We start from the raw sequence: 22465 nt of genomic DNA, 5'->3' as shown, positions 1-22465 counted from the left end.
ACAATGTACAGAAAACAGTGATCAGGACCATCCCCAAGAAAAAGACAAAAAGGCAAAATGGTTGTATGAGGAGGCTTTAGAAATAGCTGTGAAAAGAAGAGACGCTAAATAAAGGCAAAAGAGAAAAGGAGAGATTACCCATTTGAATGCAGAGTTCCAAAGAATAGCAAAGAGAGATAAGAAAGCCTTCCTCAGTGACCAATGCAAAGAAATAGAGAAAAAAAAAATGAGAAAGACTAGAGATCTTTTAAAGAAAATTAGATATACCAAGGGAACATTTCATGCAAAGATGAGCACAATAAAGGACAGAAATGGTATGGACTTAACAGAAGCAGAAGATATTAAGAAGAGGTGGCAAAAATACACAGAAGACCTATACAAAAAAGATCTTCATGACCCAGATAACCACGATGATGTGATCATTCACTTAGAGCCAGACATCCTGGGGTGAAGTCAAATGGGCTTTAGGAAGCGTCACTAGTAACAAAGCTAGTGGAGGTGATGGAATTCCAGCTGAACTACTTCAAATCCTAAAAGACAATGCTGTGGACGTGATGCACTCAATATGACAGCAAATTTGGAAAACTCAGCAGTGGTCACAGGACTGGAAAAGGTCAGTTTTCATTCCAATCCCAAAGAAAGGCAGTGCCAACGAATGCTCAAACTACTGCACAATTGCACTCATCTCACACGCTAGTAAAGTAATGCTCAAAATTCTCCAAGCCAGGCTTAAACAGTGTGTGAACTGTGAACTTTCAGATGTTCAAGATGGATTTAGAAAAGGCAGAGGTACCAGAGATCAAATTGCCAACATCCATTGGATCATAGAAGCAGCAAGAGAATTCCAGAAAAACACCTACTACTGCTTCATTGACTATGCTAAATCCTTTGACTGTGTGGATCACAACAAACTGTGGAAAATTCTTAAAAGATGGGAATACCAGACCATCTTACCTGCCTCCTGATAAATCTGTGTGCAGGTCAAGAAGCAACAGTTAGAACTGGGCATGGAACAATGGACTGGTTCCAAAGAGGGAAAGGAGTACATCAGGGCTGTGTATTGCCACCCTGCTTATTTAACTTATATGCAGAGTACATCAAGTGAAATGCTGGGGTAGATGAAATACTAGCTGGAATCGAGATTGCAGGGAGAAATATCAATAACCTCAGATATGCAGATGACACCACCCTTATGGCAAAAAGTGAAGAGGAACTAAAAAGCCTCTTGATGAAAGTGAGAGAAGAGAATGAAAAAGCTGGCTTAGAACTCCATTCAAAACACTAAGATCATGCCATCTGGTCCCAATCACTTCATGGCAAATAGATGGGGAAACAATGGAAACAGTGACAGACTTTATTTTCTTGGGCTCCAAAATGACTGCAGATGGTGAATGCAGCCATGAAATTAAAAGACATTTGCTCTTTGGAAGAAAAGCTATGACCAACCTAGACAGCACATTAAAAGCAGAGACATTACTTTGCTGACAAAGGTTCGTCTAGTCAGATATGGTTTTTCCAATAGTCATCTATGGATATGAGAGTTGGACTCTAAAGAAAGTTGAGCACTGAAGAATTGATGCTTTTGAACTGTGGTATTGGAGAAGACTCTTGAGAGTCCCTTGGACTGCAAGGAGATCAAACCAATCAATCCTAAAGGAAATCAGTAGTGAATATTCATTGGAAGGACTGAAGCTGAAGTTCCAATACTTTGGTCACCTGATGTGAGGAACTGACTCATTGGTAAAGACCCTGATGTTGGGAAAGATTGAAGGCAGAAGCAGAAGGGGACAACGGAGGATGAGATGGTTGGATGGTATCACCGACTGGATGGACATGAGTTTGAGGAAGCCCCGAGGTTGGTGATGGACAGGGAAGCCTGGCGTGCTGCAGTCCCTGGGTCTCAAAGAATGGGCCACGACTGAGTGAATGAACCTAAAGTCAAGTAAAGGCTGGGGGGCGGGGGCGGGGGCGGGGCGGGGGCGTGACCACCGCACTGCGCCTGCGCAAAGCCCAGAGGGTGGCCCACGTGCTGTCAGGGCGCATGCTCTAATCTGGAGCTTCCCGCGAGCCACCCCCCCCGCGGCCCAGTGCTTTAGAACCCGGCTGCCAAATCCGGCCGGCGCGCGTATGAGAGTCTGCCGTAGCTGGTCTCCAGACAACGGGGAACTGCGGCCGCTCTCAGGTTTGCCGGGGGCCGAGCCGGAAGTTGCCCTGTTCCTTCACCTTCCCTCGATCTGGCGCAAATTAAAGAGCTATAAAGAGAGGTTCCGGAGCCGGCCTGGTCCGTGCGTGGCCGAATGGAGACCGAGACCCTACACGGGTCGCTGACCCGCCGCCTGACCCTGGCCTCTTCCTGGGATGCCGCGTGCGGAGCCTTGGCCCAGAGTCTCCGTCTCACCCGGGCTGGTCTCGGCGCCCGGGACGCCGACTGGGAGGAGCTGCTGGCGCCGCCCGCCTCGGGGTGCGCTGGGCCGGCGGGGCCTGGGTTGTGGTCGGGGACGGAGTCGCGCTCCTGGGGGAGCCGCGAGGGGAGACGGGGACCGTGAGGGGAGAGGGTCTGCGCCCGAAGCGGGAGCCGAGCGGGTGACGGGGCCGTGCGGGCGGTGAGGGCGAAAGGGCGGGGCCCGGGTGGCGGGAGGACAGAGGGGCGTCCGCGGGAAAGCTGAGGGGACTCGGGTGTGAATGTTGGAGGCGGGGGGCCGGTGAGCGAGAGACAGCGTTTCACACACACCCCTTGAGTCCATCTCGTCGGCTCCTGGGGCCCCTTGTCGGGATCAGAACCGGCCTCTTTTATCCTGAAACAAAAACCTGTCTACCAATGTATGCATGCAAAGTCCTTCAGTCGTGTCTTGACTCTTGGCGACCCGCGACCCTATGGACAGTAGCCCGCCAGGCTCCTCTGTCCGAGGGATTGCCCAGTTTAGAATACTGGAGTGGGTTGCCGTCTCCTCCTTCAGGGGATCTTCCCCCACCCAGGGATCGAACCGCGTCTCCCGTTGTCTCCTGCCTTTGGAAAGGATGCTTTACCGCTGAGCCAGCTGGGAAGCCCGTGGGCTAAAATAGGCCTTAAAAAAATCCAAATGTGGAAAAATCTTCCATCAGTTTAATTTTGAAAATGGCACACTTTTCCCCTTTATTCTGTACCTGCCTACAACCCCCTCCCCCCTACTTCTGAACGGTTTTTGAATTCACAGTAACCAACCAGTAAGTAACTGGTCAGGCAGTTTTCAGGAAGTCGCTTACAGTGTAGATAGAAGTCCAAGGGGAAATAGAGTGGAGAGCCCTCTAGTCTAAAGTATCATTTCCTCATGATTTATGTATTGAGCATTTATTTGATCAGTGCTTTGCAGGGTGCTTGGACTCCAAATGCAAAAATCAATTAATTGGATAACATGTCAACCCCTGTGGCCCATTAAGGGATTAATGACAGTGTTCTGTTAATGACAGCTGACTATAATACTGCATGTTGTCATTCAGTCGCTCAGTTGTGTCCGACTCTTTTCAACTCCATGGGCTGCACCAGGCCAGTCTTCCCTGCCATCACTGTCTGCTGGAGCTTGCTCAAACTCATGTCCATTGAATCAATGATGCCACCCAACCATCTCAACCTTCTGCCTTCAATCTTTCCCATCATCAGGGTCTTTTCTAATGAATCAGCTTTTCACATCAGGTGGCCAAAGTATTGAAGCTTCAGCTTCAGCATCAGTCCTTTCAATGAATATTCAGAGCTGTGTGTGCGTGTTAGTCACTCAGTCAGTGTTGGACAATGTCGGACAAAGTGTCCGACTCTTTGTCACTCCACGTACTGTAGCCCACCAGGCTCCCCTGTCCATGGGATTTTCCAGGCAAGGATGTTGGAGTGGGTTGCCATTCCCTTCTCCAGGGGATCTTCCCAACCCAAGGATCGAATCTAGGTCTCCTGCATCGCAGGCAGATTCTTTACCATCTGAGCCATGAGGGAAGCACTATAAGACTACATAATAGTCTTCATTTTCTTTTCAGCCAGGATCATGTGATTTTGAAAAGGAACCTGAACAACCAAGATGAAAACCCCTGCTTCCTTTACCTGAGATGTGACCCTCATGGAGGTGAAGAAATCGTTTCTATTGGCATTTTAAGTTCAGCAAGAAATATGGAAGTGTACTTAGGAGAGGAGTACTGTGGAACCAGTAGGGGCAAGAATGTTTGTAATGTTCTGGATAACAGGTTTGTGCCTTATGCATGTGGAAGTGTTCTTCTGAAGTAGTGTTTTATTTTCTTGAGCTTTTGCAGTATTTGTTGATTCTCTGACATTGGTGACTAGGGAAGAAAAGATAAAAACATACCAGCAGACCTAGAAGTTTAGACCTTTAGGGATCTTAAAGACAGTCTGGATCAGCCTAATTGTGTGTATGAATGTGGAAATGGAGAGCTAATGGAAGAGAGAGAAGTTGGTAAAAGATCATAGCTAGTTTGGGAAAAAGTTTGATGAAAATGAGATTCTGCTAAGTTTCTCATTTGTTTTCTTTAACTCACAAGGAATCTGTTTTCCAAAAATCACTTTGTCACTCAGCCTGGAACTTTGAACATTTTCTTGTAGGATGCTGTTACCAAATAGTGCATGAGCTCAAGACTGTTCTGTACTGCCAAGCTTTAACCCATTATTAGACTTTTTGATTTTTTCTCCCCAATTTTTTATGAAGAAGATTCTGTTCTAACCTTTCTTTAATATGAATCAAAGTATGAGGTGTTTTATGTATTGTGTGTATTGTGTATGACAATATGTTGTTGAGCTTTAAAATATGCTCAGTGCTACATGAGTATACATTGGATATCTAATTTAATTTTCTCCTATAATTAGTAAGTGGCAGATGTTGTCTTCATATCTAGTGCTATTCAGTAGGAAGTCTCTACTGTTCATACCTCACCAGGAAAACTGAATCTGAGGATTAAAATATTGTCCTGGAGACCTTTATTTTTAAGTATAACTCTTCTTAGTGATAATGTATGAAATTTTTAATAAATCAGTTCTTTTCTATTTTTAGTGAACATGAAAAGATTACTTTGTACAAAAAATATCTAAAATTGGAGTCTTCCACACATGCTTGTAAAATAAAGGTAAGTCATTCCTAAATTTTAGCCAATGTAAAACTACAGGTGCTTTCCTAATATATAGATATATTTATTTCCATAAATTGATAATGTGGTTAGTCCTGCGTGGTCCCTGGTTTTATTTCAAAAATACTTAGTAAACATGTAAAAAGAAATTCTTTTCTAAAATATTATCAACATTCTTTTAAAATTTTATCATTTATTTCCTATGGTCATGTCAATGTACTTTTGTTAGTATAGCAGTGTTGGACACAGAGAAATTTCAGACAAGGGCATCACAGAGTTAAAGGAGTTTAGACTGGTGTCATCAGCATGAAAAATTTTATTAAGGTAAGCTTTACTGATGTCATCGGATCTAGAGGAAGAGTACTGAGCTGGAAATCATAAGCTTTGACTATTAAGTGAGTCTCTTGCTGACTAAAGAAGTAACCTTGGGCAAGTTTCTTCATCTTTCGGGACCTACTTTATGGGTAATAATTGGGAACTAAAGAAAATTCTTGGATTATTTTTATCTTTAAAATTCTGTGTTGATTATTACTTACAGAGGAGCACAGAACTAATTATCCCAAGATGTTGTTTAGGTGTATACACTAATGGCTTCTAAAGTCATTTTAATAAAGTGATGCATTCATCCAACACATATTCAGTTCAGTCGCTCAGTTGTGTCTGACTCTTTGCGACCCTGTGAACCGCAGTACTCTAGGCCTCCCTGTCCATCACCAACTCCCAGAGTCCACCCAAACCCATGTCCATTGAGTCGGTGATGCCATCCAACCATCTCATCCTCTGTCATCCCCTTTTCCTTCTGCCCTCAATCTTTCCCAGCATCAGGGTCTTTTCAAATGAGTCAGCTCTTTGCATCAGGTGACCAAAGTATTGGAATTTCAGCTTCAACATCAGTCCTTCCAATGAACACCCAGGACTGATCTCCTTTAGAATGGGTGGTTGGATCTCCTTACAGTCCAAGGGACTCTCAAGCGTCTTCTCTAACACCACAGTTTAAAAGCATCAGTTCTTTGGCACTCAGCTTTCTTTATAGTCCACCTCTCACATCCATACATGACCACTGGGAAAACCATAGCCTTGACTAGACAGACCTTTGTTGGCAAAGTAGTGTCTCTGCTTTGTAATATGCTATCTAGGTTGGTCATAACTTTCCTTCCAAGGAATAAGCGTCTTTTAATTTTATGGCTGCAGTCACCATCTGCTGTGATTTTGGAGCCCAGAAAAATAAAGTCAGCCATTGTTTCCACTGATTCCCCATCTGTTTGCCATGAAGTGATGAGACCGGATGCTATGATCTTAGTTTTCTTAATGATGAGCTTTAAGCCAACTTTTCACTCTCCTTTTTCACTTTCATCAAGAGGCTCTTTACACATATTAGAGTGCTTATAGATACCGGCTGCTGTATTAGGCATTTAGGAAGTGGCAGTTATGAAATAAACTGGAATGTTGCTCATATTGTAGTGGCAAGACAGGTAGATTAAGTGTGCCAAATAGGTACAACATTCACTGGTGAGAAAGGCTTGGGGGTTGAAAAGCATAATATGCATGTTGACACGTGGGTGTATACATTTCATGAGGTACTTACTTGCTGATGACAGTCACATCTTTGGTGCCACACTAAGTTTTTAGATCATGAGTCTGTATTCACCTGTGTCTTTGTGTGATGTATGGGTTTGTTGTCTCTGAAGATGAATGGGGTTTGTAACTGCTGTGGAAGCCCCAGGGAGTGCAGAGAGTTTCATTTAGGAAAATCTCTGGGTTTGTATGAAGGCCTCTTCTGGGCCAGTAGTACCTTCAATAGTTTATGAAAGTTAAATGATAGTTACTGACGTGTATCTGTGAGCACTCACTCAGTGATATACACTGGACATTTTAATGCACAATCCTTATAACAACCATGTGAACTGATTTTACCCCTGGCTCAAGTTTAGCATCTGCCCAGGGTCACTCAGGCACAGCCCTCACAGAACTCAGGTCTGTCTGATTCTAGATCCTGTTTGCTTTCCACTTTGCTCCTTTACAGTCCTACAGCACACAGGAAACATCTTGGTTTAGAAGCATGTACAAGATGAGGCAGCATAGAGCACTGAATAGCTCCTGGGACAGAAGCCACAAGAACTAGGCTCAAAGATTGACCTTTATTTACTCTATTGATAAATTAGAAAATCACCATGAAATCATTTTTCATGTGTAAACTATTGAGATCTCTTCAGTTCAGTTCAGTTCAGTTGCTCAGTCGTGTCCGACTCTTTGCAACCCCATGAATTGCAGCACGCCAGGCCTCCCTGTCCATCACCAACTCCCGGAGTTCACTCAGACTCACGTCCATCGGGTCCATGATGCCATCCAGCCATCTCATCCTCTGTCGTCCCCATCTCCTCCTGCCCCCAATCCCTCCCAGCATCAGAGTCTTTTCCAATGAGTCAACTCTTCGCATGAGGTGGCCAAGGTACTGGAGTTTCAGCTTTAGCATCATTCCTTCCAAAGAAATCCCAGGGTTGATCTCCTTCAGAATGGACTGGTTGGATCTCCTTGCAGTCCAAGGGACTCTCAAGAGTCTTCTCCAACACCACAGTTCAAAAGCATCAATTCTTTGGTGCTCAGCCTTCTTCACAGTCCAACTCTCACATCCATACATGACCACAGGAAAAACCATAGCCTGGACTAGGCGGACCTTAGTCGGCAAAGTAATGTCTCTGCTTTTGAATATACTATCTAGGTTGGTCATAACTTTCCTTCCAAGGAGTAAGCGTCTTTTAATTTCATGGCTGCAGTCACCATCTGCAGTGATTTTGAATCCCCAAAAAATAAAGTCTGACACTATTTCTACTGTTTCCCCATCTATTTCCCATGAAGTGATGGGATCAGATGCCATGATCTTCGTTTTGTTGAGCTTTAAGCCAACTTTTTCACTCTCTTTCACTTTCATCAAGAGGCTTTTTAGCTCCTCTTCACTTTCTGCCATAAGGGTGGTGTCATCTGCATATCTGAGGTTATTGATATTTCTCCCGGCAATCTGGATTCCAGCTTGTGCTTCTTCCAGTCCAGCATTTCTCATGATGTACTCTGCATAGAAGTTAAATAAGCAGGGTGAGAATATACAGCCTTGACTCACTCCTTTTCCTATTTGGAACCAGTCTGTTGTTCCATGTCCAGTTCTAACTGTTGCTTCCTGACCTGCATACAGATTTCTCAAGAGGCAGGTTAGGTGGTCTGGTATTCCTATTTCTTTCAGAATTTTAGGTTGTCTTAATATTCCGTATGGTTTTAATTCTAAAATACTGAGTTATATTTAGCACTTCACAAACATTTTACATGGGATCCTGGACAGTCTTCTTTTGTATTAAATGGTATAGCATGTTTCAGGATGGTAGGATCTCAGATTGATACAGTTTATCTTTTAATTCCTTAAACAAAAAAAAGCATTATTAAATAAAACATTTATATGTAATCTTTTACTTAAAAAGGACTTTTTACATTTTCCTTATTCTTTGGAATCTTTTCTTGGCTTTGACTATTCTAGAGACAACTTAAAAATGTACTTGAATTTAATTTTTAGATTCTTGAATGCTTCTTTCTTCAGTATTAATAAGAAATGACCTTAAATAATGGTTGTTTTTATTACTATTAATTTTGCTGAACTTCTTTGTTATAATAGCTGCTCTCCTTTGGTGAAAAGAACTGTGTGTTCATCAGTAAAGTTGTGGTACACGTAAGGCCAGTCTCTGCACATACTTCAGCAGGCTCTCCCGCTCTAGGCTCAAGGATAGACCTGGAGAGGGTCCAAACCATCATGGAGTCCATGGGGTCAAAGTTATCACCTGGAGCTCAGCAGTTGATGAATATGGTGAGATTCCAGCAGCAGGTGAGTAGGAATGGATTTCTTTCCAGATACCATTACAGTTCTTTAAATAATAGCTTTTTATTAGGACATGTGGTGACATAAATCTTTTCCATTTAACTATTGTTATTGATATGAGTGTTATCTTTACTAACTTTTCTAAAAGTAACATTCTGTAGCCTTATGCCCTTACAAATAAAATATTTCTATTACAGACTTCATAATTTTCTATGAATTCACTCATTTATTCATTCAGCAAGTATTTACTTAGCCCCTTCTTCGTGAATGATGCTCTGTTCTAGTTACTACAGAAGGTTCCAAGGTGAATTACTCTATGGCCTGTCCCTAAAGGTCTCTGTGGTCTTATTAGAGGACTACATAGGTAGGATTAGGCATGTGAATTTGGAGGGCTGCAACTTGAGAGAGAGAGCAGTATGGATTAAATCTTCAGTCCTGGAAGGAGTATAATGTAGCTAGGAAATGGATAGACGTTCATTTTTCTGGAGTGAAGAAGTGGTAGGGGAAGCTTCAGGTAGACTAGGGCCGGATCATAGAGGGTTTTGAATGCTCTTATGAAGCTTGTGGGCGTGTTTTACCTGTTTTAATTAACTCTAGTCCACTATTACGTGCAAGATGAGGAGTCAGTAGAAAGTGAGACTGCAGGAAGGAAAGGATCTCTGTGTTATTTCTCGTCGAGGTGAGGGTTAAGAGGGTCTAAACTTGAAGGAGGACCGTAGTGCTGGGTTGTGAGATACTACAACAGTGGAACCATTGGGACTTGACAATAACTTGTATGGGGTTTTGGGGAGGAAAATAGAATCAAACATGAAACCAAACTTTTGAAGATGGTGATGCCAGTAGTACACAGGGAACACAAGGGAGGGAGTGACTTGGAGGGAAAAAAAGTAGTTTAATTTGGGAGTATTGAGTTTTCTATGTGAATACCACATTCCTGGGGTGACGTTGTAAGCCTTCGGAAACACAGAGGGGCGGGAGCATCCCTAGTAGATGACAGAGAAGGTGGTGAGGGGAGGGACTGGGGCCAGGAGGGAAGACCATGGGCGAGCAGCTGCGTTTTCTCAGAGCACACGGAGAGGGGCGAGGAGCCGGAGAGCAGGAGCCACTATTTAGAGTAGCAGAGATGTGATGTCAGCTCAGTTCAGTCGCTCAGTCGTGTCTGACTCTTTGTGACCCCATGAACCGCAGCACGCCAGGCTTCTCTGTCCATCACCAACTCCCGGAGTCCCCCCAAACCCATGGCCATTGAGTCAGTGATGCCATCCAACGATCTCATCCTTTGTCTTCCCCTTCTCCTCCTGCCCTCAATCTTTCCCAGCATCAGGGTCTTTTCCACTGAGTCAGCTCTTGGCATCAGGTGGCCAAAGTATTGGAGTTTCAGCTTCAACATCAGTCCTTCCAGTGAACACCCAGGACCAATCTCCTTTAGAATGGATTGGTTGGATCTCCCTTCAGTCCAAGGGACTCTCAAGAGTCTTCTCCAGTACCGCAGTTCAAAAGCATCAGTTCTTCGGCACTCAGCTTTCTTTATAGTCCAACTCTGATGTCAGGAGGCCTGAATTCAATGCTGACAGTATTAGTTCTGTGTTATTTAGCATTGCTTCCTCTATTTAAGGATAAACTTCTTCATGTTTATAATCTAAAAGGTAATTGTTTACAATCTAGCAATGCTGCTGAGATCATAGGATGAATGTGAAAGTTTAAATCAAATAATACAAATAAAAATGTCACATAACTTCTGCGAGATTTGCCAACATTAATTTAGTAGGAGTATCATTGGTGGGATGGGCAAACATAGGAGAACAGGAGAGCTGGTGATGATCTTGGAAACCTCGGAAAGGAGAGCTTCCAAAAGAACAGAGTCCATCCTCTCTGTTCTCTGGTACAGTGATCTCACCTGCATAGCTCAGGAGGTTCCTAACAGGTGCTCCTGCTCCAGTGCTCCCTCTCCACAGAGCAACCAGGATGATCTCAGAGGGTCCATCAGACTCGACTTCCCCTGTGTAATGTCCCCGAACTGCTTCCCTTCACCCCAGAGTTGATCCAGATTCCTCACCCTGTCATCTCAGATCTGGGCCGTCGTTCCCTCCTCAACCCCATCTCCTGTCACATCTCAGATGCTCGTCTCTAGACATTCTGAGGTGTGTGTTCCCCAGATAGCCACCTGTGCTCCCACCTCAGGACCTCTGCACTCTTAACTGTTCTCTTTGGCCAGAATCCCCTCTTCTCGATCTTAGCAAGTCTGCCCTTTTCTTGTTCTTTCAGCCTCATCTTAAATGTTCCATCTTGAGCGAGACCTTCACCAGCCACACTGTTAGATTAGGCTTTCCTGCACTATCTGTATCATATTTTCATCATGGCTTTCTTCATTATTTTTGTTGTTTTATAGACACATACACACATATATACATGTATATATATTGCTCTGTTTATCTCATTAAAATATAAGCTTTGTGCAAACAGGAATCTGATATCTTATTTATGACTCTAATGTGTATGTTCCTTGATTATCAACTCAGCTTCTTTTGCAGCAGATCCCTCGTGGGTCAGCTTGAATAGTGAGGAGATGGAAACCAGATTCTGAGGGATTAGAAAGTAGTTGGAATGTGGAGGTAGCCAGGTTAAAGTAGGTTGTTTCAGGAAGGCCAGAGATAAGGAACCTGCCTGTATCAGAATCCCTTGGAATGCTTATAAAGACAGAACACTGGCCCTCAGTTATGACCTAAAACCCTGAGGGTGTGATCCAGGACTCAACTATTTCTAACCAGCAGCACCAGATGGGCCCTATGCATAGTGTATTTTAAGAACAAATGTTTAAGGGGAAAGATCCAGTGGACATAGAGATTAAAAATTTAAAAACAAGAAACTGTGTGTGTGTGAAAGATTTTGGAAACATTCAAGAGGGTTAATGAATTTTAAAAAATCAGTTCATGACTGATACTTATGTTTTAAAAGCTTGTCTTTGGAAAAGAAATGATGCCAAAGTTTCAGGTGTTTTTTTGGCCATGTCTTTAAGGGTTTTTTTTTTTTGCTTGTTTATTTAATTCCCAAAACAATATGCTTTCTTCCTCATGAATTTATGTCAGTTCAGAAGTGCATTAGGTAAATCATAGGAGTGCTTGCCCAACTCTTACCTTACTCTCAAGCTTGGTATGTGTCTTGGTAGCTTTGTCTCATCCAAAAATGCAAGTCCTTCAACCAGCAGCACATGTTACTGTAACTTGTTTCCCCTTATATGCATATGCTAAATCCTTACCTGTGGGGGCATTTGGGAAACACCCTGAGGAAGAAAGGAGATCCTGTGAAATCTTTTAAACATGCTAATAAATATCCTATTTCTATGGGAAGACTATATTTATGGAATGATTTTCATGGGATATACCTGGTTCTCTGGAATTGCTTTTGTTTGCAAACAAGTAATCCATGGACTGTCTTTCTGAGAAGTGTCGCATAAGCTCTGTAAGTATCTGTTGAGTGTAGAGGAGGGGTGTTTCATGATCAGAATCCCTCCTTCTGTGTAAGGGGTGGAGCCACGCACACTGTCGGGAGCCTGCATGTGTTCTTTGGGGCAGGGCTTGTCCTGAGGGGAGAGGAAGGGCCTGGGAGCAGCTTCCTGGCCTCTCCTTGCTTCACCTGTGCCTTGTGGTTCCTTGTTTCCTGAAAAGTTTTATTAAAGTGGTTTCTTATTTCCTTGTATTTGGAGTTCACATGTGCTGACTTTGATTTGTTTTTGCTTCAGCGGTTTAAAATAATTGAGTAAGAATTCTGTCTGATAGTGTCTGGCATATGTTTGTCATTTAAAGTTATCTGAGTGAAAGCTCTGGGCCATTTTCTCAAAGAAAATATATTCAGTTATTCTAAGAGATTTCACTGTTTACCTTGTTCATCTTAAAAAATAAAAAGATTCTCTTTGTCCTTGTTTTTTCAAGGTGATTAAAAAGTTAAATCCTTTAAGATGTTCAGAGATAAATATTTAATTTTTCAGAATTCTGGGAGTACATATACAAATTTGTGTTTGCTTTTCACTGTCTTATTTCCAGGGCCTGAAACAGTACCTAACACAGAGTAGATTTCTGGTAAATATTTGTTGAATGAATGAGTTCTGGGCTAAGTTTATCCATGGATCATTTTTTAGTATATCCAGAAAATTTATGGATCTAGTGTCTTCACCTGATCTTGAATAATAATATGTTTCTTAGTCTCTCTTACAAGGTATTGAACAGTATTAACTATGAGATGATATCCCCTGATAAGAATCTCTAGGACTTCCCTGGTGGTCCAGTGGTTAAGACTCCAAGCTTCCACCTGCAGGGGGCATGGGTTCGAACCTTGGTTGTAGAATTAAGATCCCTCATGTGGTAGAGTGCAACAAAATAAATAAACAAACAGATACGTTGATAAAAGAGAATTTCTAGTAGAGTTCTGGGTTTAGAATTTAGGGTCGAGCCATGTGATGTAACAGTTAGCTAGGCTGGAGGTAGTTTTGCTTTTCTCTTGTGGAAACATTGAGGAAGAGCATGCATTCCTATGAAGCATTCCTATGAAGAGCACGCCTCTCTGGAGGCAACTGTAACCTAACAGGTGTGAACCAGTCTTCTCAGGAAGTAATACAGCCTACTGAGCTGAGGCCACAGAACATAACCATTACCCTACAAATTATTACAGCAGACATGGCCCCAACGTAGCTTATTTTAATAATTGAAAATGTCACAAAAGTATTCAGACTTTAAGTATATAAGTAGAACATCAGACTTTAAGCAAGTAACTGTCTAGTCTATCTTCCAGTGAAAACAAATTGCATATCCTTAGGGTGGCCTACATATGTGACAGTGGGCGGATGATTTTTAATTCTAGGAAAATTACCAATTATTGTGACTCATTGGAAAATACCATAGGTTAAGAAGGCCTTTGTAGTGGAAACATTAAAATATGCCTGTGCATTTTTACTAAGTAAGCTTGTATTTATTTGAAGATTTTCCTTAGCAAAACTACGCTGAAATGACTAGAAGCCCTGACTCTGGAGCTGGGTGTCCGGGGTTCCAGTCCTAGTTCTGCCACGGACGGCTGTGTTGCTTTGGCCGGGTTAGCTTTAGTCTTTTCTCCTCAACTCAATATTGGGACAGTGGCTGTAGCCGACTCCATGTGAACGTTCTGAGGCTCAGATGGAAGAAGGCACCTTGCCTGACTCTAGGTTGCTCCAGAATTAGCTGTCATTATCATTAATGCTCCTGCTGTTTCCTTATCTGCCTTCCTTAGAACTGTGTTGCCATCGGAGAGCAGCTGCAGTCGATACTGGGAAACACGGGACACGAGCACGTGATGGGGCTGCGGTCCTCGTCTACTGCGGGAGCCTTCGACAAGTCATCCTCCACACCTTTTCCTTTCAGGACTGGACTGACATCTGGAAACGTGACTGAAGACTCGGAGCCTAACACTGAGGAAAGTCTGCAGCCAGCTGGTGGAGGAAGTATGAGCAGCCTCCAAGAGTGTAAAATTGTGCCGCAAAGCCATTCTCTTCTTGAGAACGATCTCAAGAATGCGGTATCTTCTTTCTTATCAAAGAAAGCAAGTGACAGCTCACACATACCTAACTCCGAGTTGCTGCCTCTTCTGCAGAATTTGTGTGGCCAGGTGAGCCATCTCCGGGTGGGACCCGGCACCAAGTGGCAGGACAGCATCACCAAGCCCGGCGGAGGCGCTGGGGGTGTCACGTAAGTGTTTAGACCCGTGTGGTCGAGGTGGGGTGTGGGGGAGGGTGCGGAGGCAGGTGGAGGAAAGAGGTTTGTTTCAGTAGCTTCTGCCTGAAATTGTTTCCGGAGAGAACTATAGAAGCTTTTACATTTCACCACTGACACAGATAGAAATAGAGGAAAGAAATATTCTGCAGAGTAGAATGCGTTGCTTTGAAAGAAGTATGTAAACTAGAGGTGCTGAGCACTTCTCAGGCGTTTGGTGGGAGGAGTGTAAGCAGCAGACAGGGGCTGGAGTAGAGAGTTACCTGTATGAAAGGAGAGGAGCTGTGGTAGCCATGATGTGTACACTGTTTGCCTGATTGTATAAAGTGAGCCATTGCAGTGGATTTTCCTTGTAGATCCTGTGTGACCTGGGCTGATTTTGGAATCATCCAAACATTTATCAGCTTGTCATTGTTAATGGTGTACAGGCCCTGATTCTCTGATCTCGTAATTCCAATTTTTTCCACTCCTGCTCTGATTGAGGGGTAGTTAAGTGTTTAGTATGTGCAGGAGACGCAAGAGATGCAGGTTCAATCCCTGAGTCGGGAAGATCCCCTGAACTAGGAAATGTCAACCCACTCCAGTATTCTTGCCTGGAAAATTCCATGGACAGAGGAGCCTGCTGGGCCACAGTCCATGAGGCTGCAAAGAGCTGGGCATGACTGAGCACGCACATACCATCCTTTAGATAGATGGAATGTTTCCAAATACTGCACTAGATGGGAACTCAGGGCTTCAGCCATTGTTCTGACTTAACTATTTTACCTTACTGTTTCAGTCTTTTGATTTAGACTTTTTTTACATCTCAAGTGAGGTCATTGTATTGGTTGAAATTTTCTTAATGTATTTAATAGCATTGAAATATGAGTAGTTTAGTAAGTTATTGAAACAAATGGGGGTTCTTACTTGGGAAGAACAAGGAAATGTAACTTTTTTAATTGTTGATAGTCTTTATCAGTGTTAACTTGTGACATGGCAAAACAAACAAATACTAAAACACAAAGGAAGAAAAAACCTAAACATTTAAAAACTGCGCTTCCCTGATGCTCAGTTGGTAAAGAATCTGCCTGCAGTGCAGGAGACCCTGGTTCAATTCCTGGGTCGAGAAGATCCGCTGGAGAAGGGATAGGCTACTCACTCCAGTATTCTGGCCTGGAAAATTCCATGAACTGAGTCCATAGGGTCACAAAGAGTCGGACACGACTGAACGACTTCCACTTCCACTTTTCTGATTCCTGCTGAGCTGGAATGTCTCCAGTTCTCTCAGATCCTCCCTATTAACAATAAAAAATCCCTGGATATAATACAGCAAACACACAAAGACTATATAAAAGGTGGAGAGAAGTCAGATTGCTTAGGGCCTCTGAAGCTTAGTGTTTCTTAGTTCCTGGTTATCAGAATTTCTTTCATCATAGGGGGATACACGATTTTGTCAAGTATTTTTCCTATGGCCATTTATATGATCATAAATTTTCTTCAGTAATCTCTTCATATGGTGAATTACATTAGTTTCAAAACCTGAACCTGCCTAGCATACCTAGAATATATCCCACTTGATTGTGGTGTCTAATTCTTTTTTATACAATGCTAGAACTGATTTGCTAACATTTTGTCAAGTACTCTTATATAGAATTCATTGGAGATCCTAGTCTGTATTTATCTTTTACTGTTTGTCTGGTTTTATATTATGAGGGTGATACTGGTCTCATAAAATGAGTTCTACTTTTTTTTGAGTTCTGTATTTTAGAAGAGATTGTGTAAAATTGATGTGATTTCTTCTGTATGATGTTTGGTATTGATGGAAGTTTGCAGTAAAACCAGTTGGACCTGAATTGTTTCTTTCCTGGTAACTGTTAAATTACAAATTGAATTTCTAACACAGTAAAGTTGTCAGTTCTCCCCATTGATATGAAGGTTTAATGTAATACATCTAAAATTTCACCACAATATTTTATAGACATAGACATAGATTATTTTAAAAATTCTATGAAAAGCAGAAGAGGAAGAATCGCTAAAACAACCTTGAGAAAAAAGGATGAAGTGGGAGGAGTCCCTCTTCCAGTGTTGAGTCTTCTACAGCGAGAGTATCAAGACAGGGCAGTGATGGCGGAGGGGCAGACACGGGGTCAGTGGAGCCCAATAGAGGGTTCAGAGATAGACCCGCACAGGTGTGCTCAACTGAGTGTTGCCCGAGGTGCAACAGCAGTTCAGTGAAGGAAGAAGAGTCTTTCTAACTCATGGTGCTGGAGCAGATGGATATCCGAAGAGCAAAAAGTGAACTATGACCCAAACCTCGTACCTTATACAAAACTTCACTCAGAATGGATCAGAGCCGTAAGTGTAAAACATGAAGCAATGGAAGTTTTCTAATAATCCACGGGAGACAGTCTTTGGGAACCTAGACAGGACACCAACAATGTTTGACCTCCATGAAAATATTAGAACTTTTGCTCTGTGAGACTCTTTTAGGAGGAATAAAATACAAGTTCCAGAGTGGGAAAAAAATATTTTCAGATTACAAATCCAACAAATGACTTACATCTAAAATATAGAGAGTGCTGAAAACTCAACATAAAAAAAGTCCAATTAGAACATGGGCAAAAGACCATAGAGAGAGATTTATACCAAATAAGATGTACAAAGCAAATAATCACATGAAAAGATAGCTATTTTTGACCTCATGGCTATTAAGGAAGGGCACATTAAAACCACAAGACACAAGATACCACTATACAGTTATTCAAATGGTTAAAATAAAAAGTTTAGAAATGGTGACAAAACCAAATACCAATGAGAAATTGGATCTCTCATACATTGCTCATGGGGACTTAAAGTGGTACAGCCACTTTAAAAAATGTTTGGAGTTTCTCATAGCTAAACATGTTGTTACCATGTGGCTCAGAAATCATACTCCTGAACATTTATCCCAGGGAAATGAAAACTTCATTTTTTTAATTAATTTATTTTTGGTTGTGCTAGGTCTTCATTGGTGCTCATGGGCTTTCTTGAGCTGTGGCAAGCAGGGGCTGCTCTTCGTTGCTTGGCACGGACGTCTCATTAGTTGCTCTGTGGCATGTGGAATCTTCCCCGACCAGGGACTGAACCCATGTCCCCTAAGTTGGAAGGTGGACTCCTATCTGTTGTACCACCAGGGAAGTCCCCCAGGAATTTTTTTCCACATAAAAATCAATACACAGTTGTTCATAGAAGCTTTATTTGTAAAAGCCCAAAACTGTAAGCAACCAGTGTGTCTTAAAATTGATGAATGGTTCAATTAACCCTGGTATATCCATATCATGGGATGCTATCAGCAATAAAAAGGAATGGCCTATCGACACATGCAACAATTTGGTTGTTGGGCAAAGGCATTATGCTGATCTACAAAAGAGAGTCTCAAGAGGTAAGCTACATGGGTCCATTTGTGTAACATTGTCATAATACAGATGAACACTGTAAGTGGTTTCCAGGGGTTCGGGATGGAGGAGATGAGGGAAGTGGATGTGGCAGTGAAAGGGTGGCGAGAGGGAGCTCACTGTAGTTAAGGGATAGTTCTGTCTCTTGATTGTGGTGATATTTACATGAATGTGTGTACATGTGATAAAATGGCATACACACACTGTACTGACATCAAATGCCTGGTCTGGATATCATTCCATAGTTAGGTAAGAAGTAGAGACCAGGACCACTGGATGACGGGTACTGGACAAATGCAGTGTCTTTACTTCCTATGAATCTATAGTTATTTGAAAATAAAGATTAAAATAAATTTATATTAAAATTTTTTAAATAAATATATATATTTTTTTTAAAGAAGAAAATAAAGAGAACAATAAAAAGAGTGTTGTTGTTTAGTCATTGTTGTTTGACTCTCCGCGACCCCATGGACTGCAGCACGCCAGGCTTCCCTGTCCTTCACCATCTCCCGGAGCTGGCTCAGACTCGTGTCCATTGAGTCAGTGATGCCATCCAGCCATGTCATTCTCTGTCATTCCCTTCTCCTGCCTTCATTCTTTCCCAGCATCAGGATCTTTTTCCAATGAGTTGGCCCTTCACATCAGGCAGCCAAAGTATTGGAGCTTCAGCTTCAGCATCAGTCCTTCCAGTGAATATTCAGGGTTGATTTTCTTTAGGTTTGACTGGTTTGATCTCCTTGTAGTCCAAAGGACTCTCTTCTCCAGCACCACAGTTTGAAAGCATCAGTTCTTTGGTGCTCAGCCTTCTTTACGGTCCAACTCTCTCATCCATGCTTGAGTACTAGAAACCACTACATGCTAGAGTAGTGGTTCTCAAAGTTTATGGTCTTTACCCTCTTAAAAATAATTGAGTACTCCAAAGAACTTTTATTTATGTAGGCTATATGAAAATATTTATTAGTTTAGAAATAACAAACCCCATTACATAGTAACATAAATATCTTTTTGAAAAAATACCATATTTTGTTTTTAGAAAGTTTAATGAGAATGGTATTGTTTCAAATGTATGTAAAACTGTATTGACTTTGGGTTGTAGTTTCATATATGTTGCCTGAAGTGAAGTGAAGTGAAGTCGCTCAGTCGTGTCCAACTCTTTGTGACCCCATGGACTGTAGCCTACCCTGCTCCTCCGTCCGTAGGATTTTTCAGGCAAAGGTACTGGAGTGGGTTGCCATTTCCTTCTCCAGAGGCTCTTCCTGACCCAGGGATCAAACCCAGGTCTACCTGCATTGCAGGCAAACGCTTTACCCTCTGAGCCACTAGGGAAGCTATATGTTGCCTTATAGCGTGTATAACTCAATATATCTAGTAAGACCACAGTAGAAATACTGAGAACAAACTGTTACCCTGAGAAAAACATTCATCTATACCCTAAACCTGCTACCTTAAAGAATTCTAGGAAACAGAATACACAACCAGATAGCGATTATTCATCACAGTAATGACATTATACATGGTGTGGCCTCTGGATAATTCATTGTACATGTATTGTACAATTCATGTTGAGATAACTTAGTGTTATTATAAAAAAATAGTTTTGACCTCATGGAACACCCGGGAAAATAGGAGATCCTAGGGTTTTGTGGACCACACTCTGAAATTCACTGTCTTTGTCCTTCCAATGCTTTAGAAGGTTGTTCGGATAAAGAAAAGAGAAAACTGTTAAAATGCTTGGGGAAGGACTTGGAAGACATACAAAGACCTTAAAGAAAAAGCAAGATTGCTTTTGATTTGGAATGCAAAACCAAAAAGAAAGACCCTTTGTATCTAAAGACTTGTGTTTGAGGGTAGAAATTCTGTCATCTTCATATTCTTAATTTCAATTTATACTTAAATATTTAAAGAACTGAAGCAATAATGCTTTGAGCATTTGAGATTGTATGCGTCAAGAACCTGGAAATATGTTGGAAGGAGACAGAATGTAGTTGTGGAGACAATGTGTATTGGCTGCCTTATTGTAGTGTATTTTGGTTGTTATAATACGAGGGAAAATTGTCATAATATTTTTTTTTAATTTATTTTCAGAGTAGAAGAGCAACCTGTTTGTTCCTATTTGGAAAAGATTCTTTCTAAAAATTTGGAACTGATGGAAAAGAAACTTACAGACTACATTGATCAGCGAATATATAAACTCCAGGAGCACATAGATAATAAGATTGCTTTGTTAATGGACTTGCTGCAGCATCCAAACTCCCCACCTTCTGGGATGCCTCTGAGACATTATGACTCTGGAGAAGGACTTTCAAATGGAGAAAGATAAACACTCAACATGTACAGAGTACTACAGATATTTATTACATATTTATTACAAAGCCAAACCCCACCCCAGAAAGTTTATGAAAAGCAAGTATTTAATGTCCTTTGAAATATTACCACTTACTTACGTGACCTCAGTGTTCATTTTCCCGCACACGTTGTAAATCCAGTACTGTATGCTAAGTTAACATGGTGGGATCGTCAGTTATTTTTGTTTGTAATATTTTTCACTCTTACTGAAATTTATGTATGCTTCTGGATTAAATGTTTAAGATTTTAAGGATTTCTAAAGCAGTTCATTAGTTTGTACTGTATATGTATTTCGTTGAAGGACTTTTTTTTATAGAAAGACTTTTTACAATCTTAGGAGTCTGAAAAATAATGCTTAGAGTATTTGATAATTTATCTAATTGATTGTTTTTGAAAAATTGGATCCTTAAGACTTGGAAACTTTCTTTCAGATCACTCATTTACATTTTGTATTGTTTATCTCAGGTAATGAGGAAAATGCAGTGTTTGGCATGTGTGAAAGTAGTTTACACTGAGGTTAATGTTACTGATTTCAGTACAGTGTCGTAGTAGAGAGGGAAGTACAAATCAGAGCTGCCTAGTCCTTCTTAGGAATGTTATTTTAGGTCTAGTGTTTGATGTAAAATGAGAGAAGTCACTTTATTTTATCTCAGTCAATCCAAAAGATACAAGGAACTGTTTTCCTTTCTGGACTGGTACAGCTTCCTCTTTCCAGAACCCTTTTCTGTATATATAAAGCATGAAATTCTGAGGATCTGCATTGAGGGGTTGAGGCATATGAATTAAAGAGATCGCAGTTCTCTCAGGCAGGCTTAATTTTTAGAAATTGTAAGTATCATATGTGGGTTGAAAGGTGATGATTCACATATAAAAAATAAATGTATCCACTCTGGAAGCTACTTGTCTAAGGAAACAGAAATTTTTTCTTTTCAACTCTTTTCTAACTGGAGGATAACTGCTCTTACAATGTTGTGTTGGTTTCTGCCGTACAACGCAGATCTGCCGGTGAGTGTATATATATCCCCTTCCTCTTGAGCCTACCTCCCTCTACTATCTTTTCTTAAAATGCTTTATGAAAGGGGGTGTTTTGCAATTGATACTGTGGTCAATTCTTTCAAATGAGGACTAATTTACATACTCATTCATTTGTAACATGCTCGCTACGAAGGTGACACAGTATATGGGACATGCTCTCACTATGCCCACTCGAGAATTTGCATATTTTTCTGTTCTTTTCTAATTGATGGGACAACATACAAGCTGTAAGATAGTATTTCCATTGTTGTTCAGGAGGAATGTCTGTCACTCCAAGCTGAACCCTTTTTACAGTTTTACCAGTTTTACAGCTTCTGGTAGTTGTAGTCTGTTGATTTACAATATGTTTCCTTCCAGAGCTTCCCTGGTGGCTCAGTGGTAAAGAATCGGCCTGCCAAAGCAGGTGACACAGGTTCGATCCCTGATCTGGGATGATCCCACATGCCTCGGAGCATCTAAGCCCATGTGTCCCAGCTCCTGAGCCTATGCTTTAGAGCCTGGGAGCTGCAGCTACTGGAGCCTGCGTGACCTAAGCCTGTGCTCTGCAGTAAGAGAAGCCACCACATTGAGAAGCCCTCTCGCTGCAACTAGAGAAAAGCCCACGCAGCAACAAAAACCCAGCAAAGCCCAAAATTAAATTATTTTTTAAAATGCCTCCTTCCAGATATGTGATTCATATTACAAGTCTCACCGTGATTACATCTGAAACAGAAATACGGTCATATCAAAAAGATATATAAAGGTTCAAGACTGAAAAGAGCTGATAACAAATATTTTTCAACTGCATTTTCCACCTTGTAGACACCAAAATCTCTCTCTTAAAAAAATGTGGGGAAGATGGGCCTGGAATCCAGGACTCCTTTCCTTCTCCTTGTCTCCATCCTCTGTTCCAGGTGCCCATGTAGATTTTGGTATAGAACCTTCTTATTTTGAATTGATCTCCTTTGACATTTGAAATCCACGGCTATTGAAAGGTGAAG

The 22465-nt window shown here is 41.6% G+C and overlaps 1 protein-coding gene across 1 annotated transcript; it reads left to right on the top strand.

Moving 5' to 3' along the window:
- Positions 1 to 2174: 2174 nt before the first annotated feature.
- LOC138070410 (ATPase PAAT-like) lies at positions 2175 to 21224 on the top strand. The gene is made up of 6 exons (XM_068961633.1): positions 2175 to 2461; positions 4003 to 4206; positions 5025 to 5097; positions 8756 to 8962; positions 14213 to 14667; positions 20190 to 21224. Exons 1-6 carry the CDS (start codon positions 2298 to 2300, stop codon positions 20422 to 20424), a joined length of 1338 nt encoding a protein of 445 aa, XP_068817734.1. The 5' UTR covers positions 2175 to 2297; the 3' UTR covers positions 20425 to 21224.
- The last annotated feature ends 1241 nt before the right edge of the window (positions 21225 to 22465 follow it).

The sequence above is a fragment of the Capricornis sumatraensis genome, chromosome 23 (genome assembly GCF_032405125.1).
Source record: "Capricornis sumatraensis isolate serow.1 chromosome 23, serow.2, whole genome shotgun sequence".
NCBI lineage: Eukaryota > Metazoa > Chordata > Mammalia > Artiodactyla > Bovidae > Capricornis > Capricornis sumatraensis.
Note: the sequence above shows the minus strand (reverse complement) of the source record. Positions and strands in the feature narration are given on the sequence as shown.